The 15,746-nt window shown below is 40.7% G+C and overlaps 1 protein-coding gene across 4 annotated transcripts in view; it reads right to left on the reverse strand.

Moving 5' to 3' along the window:
* CCSER1 (coiled-coil serine rich protein 1) overlaps positions 1 to 15,746 on the reverse strand; it is a 1,155,265-nt gene that overhangs the window by 938,713 nt on the left and 200,806 nt on the right. For all 4 annotated transcript variants that reach the window (XM_030564825.1, XM_030564826.1, XM_030564828.1 and 1 more), the window contains exon 4: positions 1,709 to 1,802. In XM_030564825.1, coding sequence (XP_030420685.1) covers positions 1,709 to 1,802 — 94 coding nt within the window. The remainder of the gene's footprint in view (positions 1 to 1,708; positions 1,803 to 15,746) is intronic.

A 15,746-nucleotide genomic window follows, 5' to 3' on the forward strand; every position in this document is an offset into this window, starting at 1 on the left:
CCCTTCCCTCAAGGCCCTTACACCTTCCCCCAAGCCTGCCATGCTCTCACTCACCCCCAGAGCCTCCTGCACATGTGAAACAATTGATTGCAGCAGGCGGGAGGCACTGATAGGCAGGGCTGGCAGTGGGAGGGAGGCGCTGGGGGCTGGAGGGTGGGAGCAGATGGGAGGCTGCTGACGTATTACTGTGGCTCTCGGCAACGTGCACTGGTAAATTCTGACTCCTTCTCAGGCTAAGTTGGCCACCCCTGCTATAATCAGTTTGTAGCATTGTTAATCTGCTGTTTATATAGGACTCTCCCCTTGTTTACCCAGTTCGGCTCATCCTCCCTCCACTCAGTAGGATAGTGCAAGTAGGACAAGTACTGCTGGTACTGCCGTTCCATATGCATATCCTCTGGCTACTCTGCTTCCTATTGAGACACTATGGAATAGCTACTCAGTCTTTCCCCATAATGCAGTGATGCAAATAGCATTAGCTGCATGTTAAGTGTCTTGCATGCATATTTTATCCAACTGTGTTACAGAGAAACACCATGTGAACACAGTTCAACCAATTTTTATTGTTACTAGGTCAGATAGTGTGTCATGAACAGCTACAAAAACATAGCTCTACTTGTTGCAAGGAGTAAATGTCATATGCACTATGGGCCTGATCCAAAGCTCTTGGAAGTCAGTGGGACTCTGTCCACTGACTTCAATCAGGTTTCAATTAAGTCATTTAGGCCCAGATTTCCAAGGGTATTTAGGTATTGCTGTGCTCAGAAGTGTAATGCCTAACTGATTTAGGATCCCAAGCCTCATTTTTAAAGGATTTAGATGCATCAGAAGATTTAGTCTTTTGAAAATGAGACAGGCTCCTGAATCAGTCAGGCAATACTGAGTGCAGCAACTCCTAAATGCCTTTAAAAATCTGGGCCTAAATGACTTAATTTCAAAGCTCAGTGAATCCTGAATTCCAGTCTGTGAGGTGCCAGTAAATATCAAGATCTCATTTATTCCTGTTACAGCATGGCTCTGAAAACAATCTGAGTTGACTGTAGGTACAAGCATTAGTGTTTGTTAGTTGCCTACCATCAACAGCTCTGGTCATTTGGAATTAATTCAGATTACACGGTATTTAACTAAAAGTAAAAGAGAAGATCAAATTGCACATAAAAACAAGAAGTGAGAGAAGTTCATATTCTTTGTAGCTACATTAGTAAACATTAATTGAAAGTAAGTGTGACAAAGGGTTAAGTACCATGCTAAGACATATTCTAAAACACACACAAAGCGGGCTCACTAATATCTGTGGTGGCCTTTTGGTGGCTCCGTGGTAGGCACTAGTCCTTTTAACTATCTGGAAAACTAAATTATTCTGTCCTTGATGCTGCGCAATTGGGATTCTTTTGCATCTGTAAAAATTGCCTCAGTGTGATAACTGGCCATATGAAGTGATCTATAGTAAAAAGGCTTGATCTCCAAGTAATGACAGCATCTCAAATGATCTTAACCAAGGAATCAGCAACTGAAGTGTAAAGAACATGATATCCTGCATGCCACTTCCCAAAGGCAATTAGAACCATTAAGCTGCTAGATGCATAATCCTCTCCCCAACCCCAATTAATTTTTATTACTTCTAAGTAAGTGCACTTAATTTTTTCCTTTATGTTACATTACATAAATAATATTCAAGTTGTAAATATCCAGTGTTTGTATGACTTACCAGAACGATGGTGATGCTGCTCTTCTAGGAATTCCAAATCAAGCATGAGGTCATCTTCATCCAACTCACAGGAACCCAAGTTATTCAGAACATCCTGTATATGAAAACAAAGCAAGCATTTAGAAAGACCAGCCGTCAACACTGAACCAGGGTATTGGGAGCTATCAAACCTAGGTATACATCAATGATTAGATTCAAAAATTAACAACAGGAAAGCTCTTTGAATTAATAGTCTCTGCAATAGTGTGTATAACTTCAAATTACCTTCACTTTTAAGTTGTAGCAATGGTGAAACTGAGAAATTAAGTACGCTGCAGAATGACAGTTTTCCCTCACCCTCTTGTGATAAGGCACACATTCATACAACCATCAATGACCAGTTTTTGATACGCCTCCACATGCTGAGTCCTTCCCCCATGCACTTTACTTAAATAGCCATACTGACATCAGCAGGATTATTTGTGGAGAGCGGTGCTACTCAACATGAGTAAGAGGATAAGAACCTGGCCCACAGAGTGGCTAAACACAATAGGCCAAATTCTGATCTCATTTAAATCCAGAAGGCCAGATTATTTCATCTGCACTCATGTATCTTACTCCACAGGTTATCTGCATGAAATTAACAGAGCTATGCCGGGAGGAAAAATATTAAAATCTGGCCCCAGTTTAGCAGACTAAAAATTGCCCCTTCGGCTGAACTGAGCTACAGAAAAATTAAATGAACTAATAAGCTAAGTAAAAATTTATTTGCCACTTCTTTTTGGCACTCTTCTTGAAGGATCATGAGTATTTATATTACATCAAAAATGTGACTATTGCTAGCTGTAAAATTATGATTTTGTTCTTGTAATGTTTTCTCACAGGAATATATATTTTGTGTTTCTGTAAAATTAAAGGTGAAGCATTAACAAAACAGTAGTTTTATCTCCAATTTAAATTAGGACTACATGTTTTGTTTTTCATACCAACCATCAATACATATTTATTGTCCTATTCATATAAGATATAAATATTGGAAAACTTTGGATAAAAAGGGAATTTGGGCAGAACCAAACCACTCACAAACTGGTAAATATTTTTGTGGGTGGGCAAAATTTCCTTTATTGTTTTCTTTCAAGATTTTCATATTGATTTTTCTTGTATGTTTCAGCTACAACTGGATACTCAGAGTTTGTGAGACAACACTTTTGGAAATCATCAAGGTGAAAACCAAATTTGAGAAGACAGACATAATAGCACAATCTGTTGGCATCATGCTTCTTCCCCCAACACCCATCTCCTTGTAGTTCAACTAAAGAACCAGTTTCTGAGAAGATACAAGGACTGTGGATCAAGTCCTGAAGGGACATCCACACCCATGTAAATCTTAAATGTACTGCCCAGAAGGCCTCCAAAATGTGCGTCTACCATTTAGAAAGAGGCAAAGTGAACATGTTGGTGGTGTAGTCAGTGGATAGCCAGACAATTCATATTCACTTGGGTGGATTCCAGTTGGAGGGGTACAGTTTGCCTTGTCTGATATTCTGCTGTTCCTATTCCCCACATCAGCCAACTGTGGGTATGAAGGTTAGAGGCAAATCGTTGAAATTAGCCACTCCCAGAATCACCTGAAATGTTGCTTAAAAACATAGTGAATAATCTTGCATTTTGTCTCTGTGTATTTAATCTTGCATGTCATTATTTACATTGATTAATGTGGGGGAAGGACAGTGATTTAAAAAAAGAAGAGAAAAAAGGTGAGCTCATATTTGCTCAACTCCAGGCACTATTACATTCAGTATGACTAGGATAAAGCCAGACCATTCAATTACTTGTTTAGTTGATAATACATTCTTCTAAATGAAGACAACATATACATTTTTGCAACAAGTGCCATATTAGTGAATCTACACCAGACAACACAATAGGCCCAATTCTGCAGTTCTTTTTTAGTCCATGCTCAGACTAAACTCCCACTGAGGTCAACAGCAACTATGCTAGTCTCTGAAACACTGCCGTACTGGGTCCAATGTGTTTGCAATGTGGACTCAATCTAAAAAGCATTGAAGTCAATGGATAGGCTCACCCTGACTTCAATAGCTTTGGTTCAGGCCCTCTTCTCCTTAGGAATGTCACATTGTTATTCTACTGCACCAGCTTATTCATCATAAGGCTAAATGTCATACAGTAGAGATCAATGTACTTTATAATAGAGCAAAATAAATACAGAGAAATACGTACACACAGAAGATTGGCCCAGGCACTTGATGACTTTCATGGCAAATTATTAGAGAGACAATGTGCGTGAGGTAATCTTTTACTGGACCAACCTCTCCCAGTGAGAGAGAGAGGCTTTTGAGCTTACATGGAGCTCTTCTTCAGGTCTAGTCAATGTACTCAGTACGTCACAGCTAAATACAAAGTGAAATAGATTGTTTAGCATAAGTAGTTAACAAATATTTCAAGTGACCATTCAAAGTGAAGTGACCCATTCACTGCTTCAGTCGTTATGGGGAAAGAGGGGGGAAAAGGTTGGGCGTGAGGGAGGTGGTGGGTTATAGACTGTTGTAATAAGCCATAAGTCCAAGGTATCTATTCAGACCCTGATTTTTAGTGTCTAGCAAAGTTATGAATTTAAGCTTCCAGGCTTATCTTTTGAAGATGTTGTACTGGTTTGCTTTGAGGATTAGAACAGAGGTCAGATGCAGAGTGATCACTTTGAGAAAAGTATCATTCACAGGTGAAATAGGTTTTTTGTCTTATCATTTTTCTGTGTAGGTTCATGCAAGAGCATAGTGATTGTCTTGTTTCACATGGTTGTTATTGGGTTATTTAGTGCACTGGAAGAGGTACACCACAAGCTGTGAGAGCATGCATAGGTCCCACAGATCTTGAAAGATATGTTGTGTGGAGTGCTGATCATTATAGCTGTGGAAATACATCTACAGGTTTTGCATCTGTTGTTCTGGCAGGGCCTGGTGTTGCTTTGAATTTGTGTGTCCTGGTCTGTGGGGAGCTTGCTTCTGATGATGAGCTTGAAGGCGCTGGGGATCGTTTGAAGCCCAAAAGAGCAGGCTCAGGAAAGATCTTGTTCAAGATGGTTCCCCGTCAAATATGTGTTATAATTGTTTCATGATGCTCTGTGTGGTTCCAGTGCAGGGAGATAAGTGACAACTAGGAGTATGTGCTTGGAGTGGGTTGGATATCTCTATTGAATCAGGCTCTCGTGGGGTATTTGGACAGCCTGTTACATTATGCCATCTTCTTTTCTTGTGTAGTGTCCTTGTTTGGTGAAGTCTTTAAGTTTGTTAAAGATGTGTATACCGGACTTTCTCCTCTGAGCATATTCTGGGGTATCTGAGTGCCAGACTGTAGATAACAGATTTCTTCTTGGTGTGTTTGGAGTGGTTACTAGATCTGTGAAGGTAGGTGTGGTGATCCGTGGGTATCTTGTATATCTCTGTGTAGTGTTTCATTGTTTAAGCTGATTGTGGTGTCCAGGAAGTTTATATTAAAGTGGGCATGATGCAGAGAGAGTTTAATGGGAAAGGTGGTGGTTGCTGAAGTTGTGATGGAAATCTATGAGGGAGTTTAGGTGATCTGTCCAGAGGATGAAAATATCATCGTATCTCAGGTATATCATTGGTTTCATGGTGCATTTGTCCAGAAATTCTTCTTCAAGGTGGCCCATGAAGAGATTGGCATACTGTGGAGCCATCCTAGTGTCCATGGCTATTCCCATGGTTTGTTGCTGCACATAAAATTGTTATCAGTGCGGATGAAATAGATGAGTTTGGCAATGTGTTTGGGGTGGATATCTGAGGGTTGTCCATTATCTTGTAAATACTTGAGGCCCGCAGAGATGCCATCATTGTGAAGGATGTTCGTGTATAGGGAGGTGACAATGATAATGTGGTTTCTGGAGGAAGTCTGTTGTGTCCTGGAGGAAGCTGGCCCGTTGTCCAGTGAGCAGTTTGAGGATGGTTTCTCCAAGTCCCAATATTCCTTCAGTAAGAGTGCGTTGGCCAGAGATGATAGGTTTGCCAAAATTATTTCACTGTTTATGTTACTTCTAATCATTTCACAGTACTCTTTCTCCACATATATTGCTTCTCTCATTCCCAGCACAAGACAAGAGCCTTACACGCAAATCAGTCCTTTAAACTCTATTAGGCATTATCTTCTAGAAACATTGTACCTGTAGTACAAGGACTTCTGCTTCCCTCTCCCCACAGTGGTCATTTGCAGCAGCCACAATTATCAGCCTACTTCGTTGGCTGAGATCAGAAGCCAAGTGTTAATGCTGTGGAAGAAGGGAAAGAATTGACAAGGATTTGTAGAGGATCTTAATGCTTGTCAGTTTGTTAGCAAGAGTTAGGCCAGCTGTAAGCCTAATGACGTGAGACTTGTAGAAGTGAGGATAGTGTGAGGCGAGTGGAAAAGAACTGTGTGAGAAGTTGTCACGATCTTGCACTAATAACCAAATATGTAGACTGGCGCCTTCCAGAAGTGAGAAAAATAAGATAGCAGGATGGCCTATGTATAAACAAAATGCAGTTGTTGCTTATTATTGTCTGTATTATTGCTTGATATTGTCTGTAACAAAGGTATAAATGCTTGCTGTAATTGTTTACCTGTTGAGAGACCTGTCCAGGACTGGGGCGACCCTGTGTCCTAGGGCACTCCCTCCCTCTATTGCAATTGCTGGAGGAATAATAAGTATTTGATTTTGCTGCACCCAAACAAAAAGAAAGAACTGAGTTTTTCTCCAACAATGCCGTACTTACATTTACAGATCTCAGGGGTTTAAAGTGACAACAGAGGAGTACAGAAACCTTCACTTAATCAAGAATAGGTGCTGTACAGAAGGAAAATAAATATCATGCAACCATTACAATTACCTGAAATAGAGGAACATTTTGTTCCCTTTATCTGAATGTTAAATACTGTGACAAAGTTCCTCCTCTACCTTAGTGGGTCCTGCGCTTATTGGCGGATTTGTTCACCTCAGTGATCTTCCCCTCTTGTGGAACCCACAGTCTGGGTCAGCTCCTCCTGTGTCTGATCAGGAGTTGGGAGGTTTGGGGGGAACCCGGGCCCGCCCTCTACTCCGGGTTCCAACCCAGGGCCCTGTGGATCGCAGCTGTCTATAGTGCCTCCTGTACCAGCTGCATGACAGCTACAACTCCCTGGGCTACTTCCCAGGTTGGATCCCCAAACACCTTCTTTATCCTCACCACAGGACCTTCCTCCTGGTTTCTGATAACGCTTGTTCACCTCAATCCTCCAGCAGCACACTCTCTCACTCTCAGCTCCTTGCCTTCTTGCTCCCAGCTCCTCACACACGCTCCTTCTCCTCTGGCTCCTCCCTGCCTGACTGGAGTGAGCTCCTTTTTAAACCCAGGTGCCCTGATTAGCCTGCCTTGATTGGCTGCAGGTGTTCGAATTAAAGTAGCTATCTCTACTGCCTTCTAGAAAGATCTTAATTGGCCCCAGGTGCCTTGATTAACCTGGAGCAACTGCCATTTGGTTACCAGGGTACTAGGGATTTGTTTAGCCTGGGGCTAACATACCTGTTTCTCAGTACTTTACTGTAGCCATCTGGCCTTGCCCCATCACAATACTTAACTCATATGGCTGCTGGTATGTCTGCTTCATAATTACCATTTACATAGATTCACTGTACTATGTTACCTGACCTTTATGTGGACATAAACTCAATCCCAGCCCAAGAACTGTATTGCCACAAACCAGAAAATACCAGCCTAAAAATATCGTGTACACTCTATTAAATTGAAAGAAAAAAGGAGGAAATATCGTAGCTGATCACAAAACACACACCACTTGATGCTAGACATTGTTAGCACATTTTAATAGTTGTTGGAGCTCATTAAAAATTGGAGAATGAAAATCCCACTGGAGGTATATAAGCATCTTGTAACACCTAAATTAATTTTAACATCTTTTCCTTATGGACACTTGTGAAAATTTACCCCCCGGACCTTTCAGAAATTTTAGGATCACAAACTGGTATGACTAAAATATTAAAACTTGGCTGTCTACCACTATTATTATATTATTTTCATTGCACGAGGGGCACCAATCAATATTATGACCAATTGTGCTAAGGTCTATAACAGGGGTTCCAAATTTTTGTACTGGTGACCCCTTTCACACAAAAAGCCTCTGAGTGCAACCCCACTTATACATTAAAAACACTTTTTAAAATATTTAACGTCATTATAAGTGCTGAAAGCAAAGCAGGGTTTGGGGTGGAGGCTGACAGTTCACGACCCCCCCATGTAATAACCTCACGACTCCCTGAGGGGTCCCGACCTCCAGTTTGAGAACTTCTGTTCTATACTGACACATGATGAAAAGGGAACATAAATAGAAGTGGGCTGAAGTTCTTCTAGATACTGTAGTTTGAACTTTTTTATCAAAAATGATATTGAGGTAGCCTGTAGCATATCTGCAAGATACAGTGATTCAGTACTGTTCACACACAAAATGATTTTTTTTTAAATGTTGCAGTAACAAACTTTAAAAGACTACAAGAACAATCCACGCAGTTCTTAAAAAGCATCTTAAAGTATTTAATGACAAAAGCTAGTTAATATGAACTTGAATAAGCAGTCCAGAATGCATTAGACAAACATCTTAAATCACATAAAATGAGTACACAAGACTACATTCCAATTGTAAACTCAGTAATTCCCTAGCCCAAAGACAGCAGCTAATCTGTTGGTGTCCACAGCAGATATGTTGAGATGGCATTAATACATCCTGAGTATAAAATAAAACATGTGAAATTGCAGCCAGACTCTGCTTCAGACTTTAAAAATGCCCATGTTCCATTTATGGGGGTACCTAGTGAATAAATACTATGTGCTAACCTCACATCTCAAAGAGACATTCTGCAGCATCATGGTTTTACTAGCATAATTATATAAAGCCAAAGTCATGCATAATGGAACACAGAATCATCATAGTTTATGGCTGAGAAGTAAACACAGCACTAAAAGAGTGAACTTTTACAAAACAAATATTCATAACTGCAGCTAGTATATCTGAATATAGACATTAAATTTGGACATTTAGAACATAGATCAATTGGGGGCATTTAATTCACAATGGTTTTATGCAATCATGCTAAACAAGAGTTCTTACATGCAGTGTTGTCATAGCCATGTCGGTCCCAGGATATTAGAAAAACAACGTGGGTGAGGTAGTATATTCTATTGGACTAACTTCTGCTGGTGAAAGAGATAAGCTTTTGAGCTTACACAGAGTTCTTCTTCAGGTCTCTCTCACCAACAGAAGTTGGTCCAATAAAAATATATTACCACACTCATCTGGTCTCTCTAAGAGTTTGTGATGAGTTCGGCCAAAGAGACCCCCTTGGGACTGTTAACCTGGTGTGCTGAAACTATCTCTGAGCCCGTTTTCCCATCAGCTTGGGACTCCAGAGCCCTGCCTTGTTGAGCCAGACATGCTGATTTGCTGCAACACAGACCCAGGTCCACGCCCCCAAAACTGCAGACTTTAACTGAAAACCACTCCACAAGTTACTTATCTCCAGCACCCAGACATCCAGTTCCCAATGGGATCCAAACCCCAAATAAATCCGTTTTACTCTGTATAAAGCTTATACAGGGAAAACTCATGAATTGTTCGCACGCTATAACACTGATAGAGAGATATGCACAGCTGTTTGCTCCCCCAGGCATTAATCACTTCCTCTGGGTTAATTAATAAACAAAAGTGACCTTATTAAGTATAAAAAGTAAGATTTAAGTGGTTTCAAGTAATAACAGACAGAACAAAGTAAGTTACCAAAATAAAACAAAACATGCAAGTCAAAGCCTAATACATTTAAGAAACTGAATACAGGTAAATCTCACTCTCGGAGATGATCCAGTAATTCAACTCAGGTCTTCCAGTCTGAGGCCCTAACCAGTGGGCATTCCTTCCTCTCCTTGGGGAGTTTTACTCTTCAGTGGGAGCCCAGGTACACCAACCCTGAGCATTTCAGAAAACGTGTCTATATTTTTATCTCTTTTGTCATGTCCTACAAAAATAGTGTCTCTAGCCATCTTTAACAATGCTTCTTAGTAATGTAGCCAGAGCAGGGAGGAAGGCACAGTGTCCATATTACATAGTAGGTAGCTAAGGAAGGAGACGTACATGTGCATGGACCTATTCAGTCACTCTTCTCCTTGTGTCTCCTGAGAAAGACCTAAGTATTTGCTGTCTAGACTGAGGATTTTGGGGGAGGGGTTTATGTTCTCTATTTTAATTATTTATAGACATGTCACTTCTGGTAACTTTAAAAAGTTTCTCTCAAAGTTTCTTACTTATGGATGTTAGATTAGATATTTTGTTTCTAGCTCTAACAGGATAAACTGGTATAGTTATTTAGACAAATGCATAGTCAAGAATTTAAAATAATGATGTATTAGTATTTTGGATAAAACGGCCCCTATACATGCCTCAGTTCAGACTACTTCTCAACAATCACCTTAATGTCCATAATCAGAATGGACTATTCATTCAACAATATTCGTAGGTACCTGAAGGCCTTGCCTTTTTGTTTGGAACTATTTTTTTTTATTATTATTGAAAACTTTGAGCAACAAGAGAAATTGTCCAACTGTCCTTTTTCCATCCTATTGATAGAGGTCACACCCAAAGTTCCTTGACTTCAATAGGTTTTAGATCAGGCCCAGACTTTTTAAACTAAGAAATATTAGCTAAAGATGGTTTCAATCTAGCAAGGGCTACATGCAGTGATTTTTGAAGACAGCTGAGTACTAGATGAGTGGTTCCCTGCAGTCAGTAGGTCTTTTGAAAGCTTTGGCCAAGTTACATAATACAGTATGTTTTCTCAAATGTTTTTGCCAGATGACATTAAGGTAACACAGGGCTTAAAAGCTAAACACAATTCTAAAACAAAGATTACAAGCTTTTCGGGACAAGGCTTGTCTTATTAACAAGTGATTGTACAGTGCCTAGCACTAAGGAGCCATCTCTGATTGGAGCCATGAAGCATTTCTGAATTATGAATGATAAATAATTCCTTCTGTAGAGAAGCACTCTGGACCAGTTTCCATTTACACATTTTATCAGAGACACTCAAAACTGCACTCATTGAAAATAGCAATATTTTATTTATAAATGATAAACACAGCCCATATGTAAGTGCACAAATATTAGTCAAACATATTAATGTAATAATTCTATTTAATTCCAAAATAACCAGTCAACTAAATAAAACCACACACAAAATCAAGTCAACATAATTTACAAACTCAGGCAGAATGAAGCAATTTAGAACTGGATATCCACAAATGGTATACGAGACTCAGATGAGGATGACTGGATGTGGAAGCTGCGGCATGTACACGATCCTGGACGGGGTACCTGAAAAGAGTTTTGTCTGCATGACATGCCGCCTGATAGAGCTGATGGAAGAAAAGATCCAAGGACTGGAGATGCAGGTGGAAACTCTGGTAGGTTTAGAAGGGGGTTCGAGCAGATGATGGAGCAAAGACATGAGGAGGCTGAAGGGATAAGCTCAGACTTGCAGATGGAGCAGGACCAAAGAATTCTGAGGAGAGACTGCTGGGTGAGGAAAGTGGACAGTGAAAGCATGTGACTAAGAGAATCAGGCGGAGGAAAAGATGGGCCAGTGAAGGAGGAATAGAACTCAGGAACAGGTTTGCTGAGTTGGAAAATGAAGAAGGGGCACAGCAGGTGGTCGCTGAAGGAGAGAGGGCAAGGAAAGAGAATAGCTGTTAGTCCTACAGGAAGAGGGGAGGAATCAATGGAGGCAACACCAAATATGAGCCCCAGGATCATTGCAAGTGTGAATAGGAATCGAGAGGACTTGCAGCTAGTGGGTGCAGGGGATAGACCGGAGAATCACACTGTCACCAGGAAAAGGCAGGTCTACGTGATTGGGGACTCCTTACTGAGAAGAACAGACAGGCCTGTAACTAGAGCTGATCGGGAAAACAGAAGGGTGTGCTGTCTGCTGGGTGCTAAGATACGGGATGTGGACCTGAGGCTGAAAAGGATCCAAAAGGGAGCGGGAAAGAATCCGTTGATTGTCCTTCATGTGGGAACGAATGATACGGCTAGATTCTCGCTGGAACATATCAAGGGAGACTATGCCAGACTGGAGAAGACGCTTAAGGAAATCGAGGCTCAGGTGATCTTCAGTGGGATTCTGCCAGTTCCTAGAGAAGGGCAACAAAGGTGTGACAAGATTATGGTGGTCAACAGATGGCTCAGGCAGTGAGAGGGAAGAAAATAAAGTAAGAGGGGATACAGCCGTGGACAGAAGAATTGACATAAGGAGGAAGGGTAGTGTAGATACCAGTCTAACAGGTGATGCTGGTGGTAGAATGTCTGTGCCTAATGTAAAGAATGTCAGGGAAGCCAAACAGCAAAAATTAAGATGTCTGTACACTAATGCGAGGAGCCTAGGGAACAAAATAGAGGAACTAGAGCTACTGGTGCAGGAAGTGAAACTGGATATTATAGGGATAACAGAAACATGGTGGAATAGTAGTCATGACTGGAGTACAGGTATTGAAGGCTATGTGCTGTTTAGGAAAGACAGAAATAAAGGCAAAGGTGGTGGAGTAGCATTGTATATCAATGATGAGGTTAACTGTAAAGAAATAAGTGATGGAATGGATAAGACAGAGTCTGTCTGGGCAAAAATCACTTTGGGAAAGAAAGCTACTAGAGCCTCCCCTGAGATAGTGCTTGGGGTGCGCTACAGACCGCAGGGATCTGATTTGGATATGGATAGAGACCTCTTTAATGTTTTTAATTAAGTAAACACTAATGGGAATTGTGTGATCATGGGAGACTTTAACTTCCCAGATATAGACTGGAGGACAAGTGCTAGTAAGAATAATAGGGCTCAGATTTTTCTGGATGTGATAGCTGATGGATTTCTTCACCAAGTAGTTGAAGAACCAATAAGAGGGGATGCCATTTTAGATTTGGTTTTGTCTTTAATAAGGCTAATGAGGAGCTTAGGGACAATGGAAGGATGACAAATGGGAATGAGGATATGGAGGTGGGTATTACCACATCTGAGGTAGAAGCCAAACTTGAACAGCTTAATGGGACAAAATCGGAGGGCCCAGATAATCTTTATCCAAGAATATTAAAGGAACTGGCACATGAAATTGCAAGCCCATTAGCAAGAATTTTTAATGAATCGGTAAACTCAGGGGTTGTACCGTACGACTGGAGAATTGCTAACATAGTTCCTATCTTTAAGAAAGGGAAAAAAAGTGATCCGAGTAACTATAGGCCTGTTAGTTTGACATCTGTAGTATGTAAGGTCTTCGAAAAAATTTTGAAGGAGAAAGTAGTTAAGGACATTGAGGTCAATGGTAATTGGGACAAATTACAACATGGTTTTACAAAAGGTAGATCGTGCCAAACCAACCTGATCTCCTTCTTTGAGAAGGTGACAGATTATTTAGACAAAGGAAATGCAGTAGATCTAATTTACCTCGATTTCAGTAAGGCATTTGACACGGTTCCACATGGGGAATTATTAGTTAAATTGGAAAAGATGGGGATCAACATGAAAATTGAAAGGTGGATAAGGAACTGGTTAAAGGGGAGACTACAACGGGTCGTACTGAAGGGTGAACTGTCAGGCTGGAAGGAGGTTACTAGTAGAGTTCCTCAAAGATTGGTTTTGGGACCAATCTTATTTAACCTTTTTATTACTGACCTTGGCACAAAAAGCGGGAATGTGCTAATAAAGTTTGTGGATGACACAAAGCTGTGAGGTATTGCTAACACAGAGAAGGACCGGGATATCATACAGGAAGATCTGGATGACCTTGTAAACTGGAGTAATAGTAATAGGATGAAATTTAATAGTGAAAAGTGCAAGGTCATGCATTTAGGGATTAATAATAAGAATTTTAGTTATAAATTGGGGACACATCAGTTGGAAGCAACAGAGGAGGAGAAGGACCTTGGAGTATTGGTTGATCACAGGATGACTATGAGCCGCCACTGTGATATGGCCGTTAAAAAAACTAATGCAGTTTTAGGATGCATCAGGTGAGGTATTTCCAGCAAAGATAAGGAAGTGTTAGTACTGTTATATAAGGCACTGGTGAAACCTCATCTGGAATACTGTGTGCAGTTCTGGTCTCCCATATTTAAGAAGGATGAATTCAAACTGGAACAGGTTCAGAGACTGGCTACTAGGAGGATCCGAGGAATGGAAAACCTGTCTTATGAAAGGAGACTCAAAGAGCTTGGCTTGTTTAGCCTAACTAAAAGAAGGTTGAGGGGGGATATGATTGCTCTTTATAAATATATCAGAGGGATTAATATTAGGGAGGGAGAGGAATTATTTAAGCTTAGTACCAATGTAGACACAAGAACAAATGGGTATAAACTGGACACTAGGAAGTTTAGACTTGAAATTAGATGAAGGTTTCTAACCATTAGAGGAGTGAAGTTCTGGAACAGCCTTCCAAGGGGAGTAGTGGGGGCAAAAGACATATCTGGCTTTAAGACTAAGCTTGATAAGTTTATGGAAGGGATGGTATGTGGGATAGCTTAATTTTGGCAATTAATCTTTGATTATCAGCAGGTAAGTATGCCCAGTGGTCTGTGATGGGATGTTAGATGGGATGGGATCTGAATTACTGCAGAGAATTCTTTCCTGAGTGCTGGCTGGTGAGTCTTGCTCACATGCTCAGGGTTTAGCTGATCGCCATATTTGGGGTCGGGAAGGAATTTTCCTCCAGGGCAGGCTGGCAGAGGCCCTGGAGGTTTTTAGCCTTCCTCTGCAGCGTGGGGCCTGGGTCACTTGCTGGTGGATTCTCTGCAGCTTGAGGTCTTCAAACCACAATTTGAAGACTTCAGTAACTCAGACATAGGTTAGGGATTTGTTATAGAAGTGGATGGGTAGGATTCTGTGGCCTGCTTTGTGCAGGAGGCCAGACTAGATGATCATATTGGTCCCTTTTGACCCTAAAGTCTATGAGCCTATGAGATTTGCACTTCATTTTAGTAGACCAAGCTGAAAACTATAAAAATTCCAAATAAAACTATTAATTTGTTACAATTTTATCTTCAATCTGAGTTTCGCAGAATTCATACTCCTAAAACAACATGATTAAAAGCATACAATTATGTCCTAATGGTGGTGGACACAGATTCTCTGTCATTATTGGTGTCTTTGGTATTTCTAGCAGCATTCAGTAATGCAGATAAGTGCAGTCCATTCTGATTGCTTTTCAGCTGGTTTATTTTCTTTCACATTTGTGCTGGTGTCTGGGGGAGATTTAGGTCTGATCAATTTTGTTCTCAAAACAAGTGGGTACAGGCTTTGTTCTGTTGCCATTGCGTGTGTGTGTGCGAGAGAGAGTGTGTGCGTGCACGTGGGCGTACACACACGTTGTTGGACCTGTCATCGTTCAGTATGACCCAAGGTTCTTTTATGTAGATGACACAGATTGCCATCTAATTATAGCAATGTCATAACAGTCTTGACTATTGCTTGGGTGATATTAAGCATTTCATTTGCAAGCAATTTAATGAAGTGACATCCATTTAATGGCTGAAGTTTATTAACCTTTTCATAGAGATATGTTGAGCACCACTCTTCTTCTGACAATTAACTTTGGTTATACATTAATATGACTTTACCATCTGGGTTATAACATTACATTCTGAGATGAGGTTTTCTGGTAAGAATTTTGTATCTGCAATCTGTAAGGCTTCTGTGTATTATTGACAGAATATTGTCAGATTGAGACTTTTGCTCGTTAAAAAGATTATAGAGAGGGAAATTAATATTTTGCGCTAAAATCAATTTTTGCATTTCTTTATTTTTGTTTCTTCCATTACGTGACATTAAGAGACTGCTGCTGATAGAACACTCATTGCCAGGGCTTGCTCTAGTTTTTTTGCCACCCCAAGCACAACTGCCCAGCCCCCCCGTCCCCCCCCAAAAAAAGGATGGCCGGAATGCCGCCCCTGGAATTGTGCCGCCCCAAGC

Source organism: Gopherus evgoodei, chromosome 5 (genome assembly GCF_007399415.2).
Source record: "Gopherus evgoodei ecotype Sinaloan lineage chromosome 5, rGopEvg1_v1.p, whole genome shotgun sequence".
In the NCBI taxonomy this organism is placed as follows: Eukaryota; Metazoa; Chordata; order Testudines; family Testudinidae; genus Gopherus; species Gopherus evgoodei.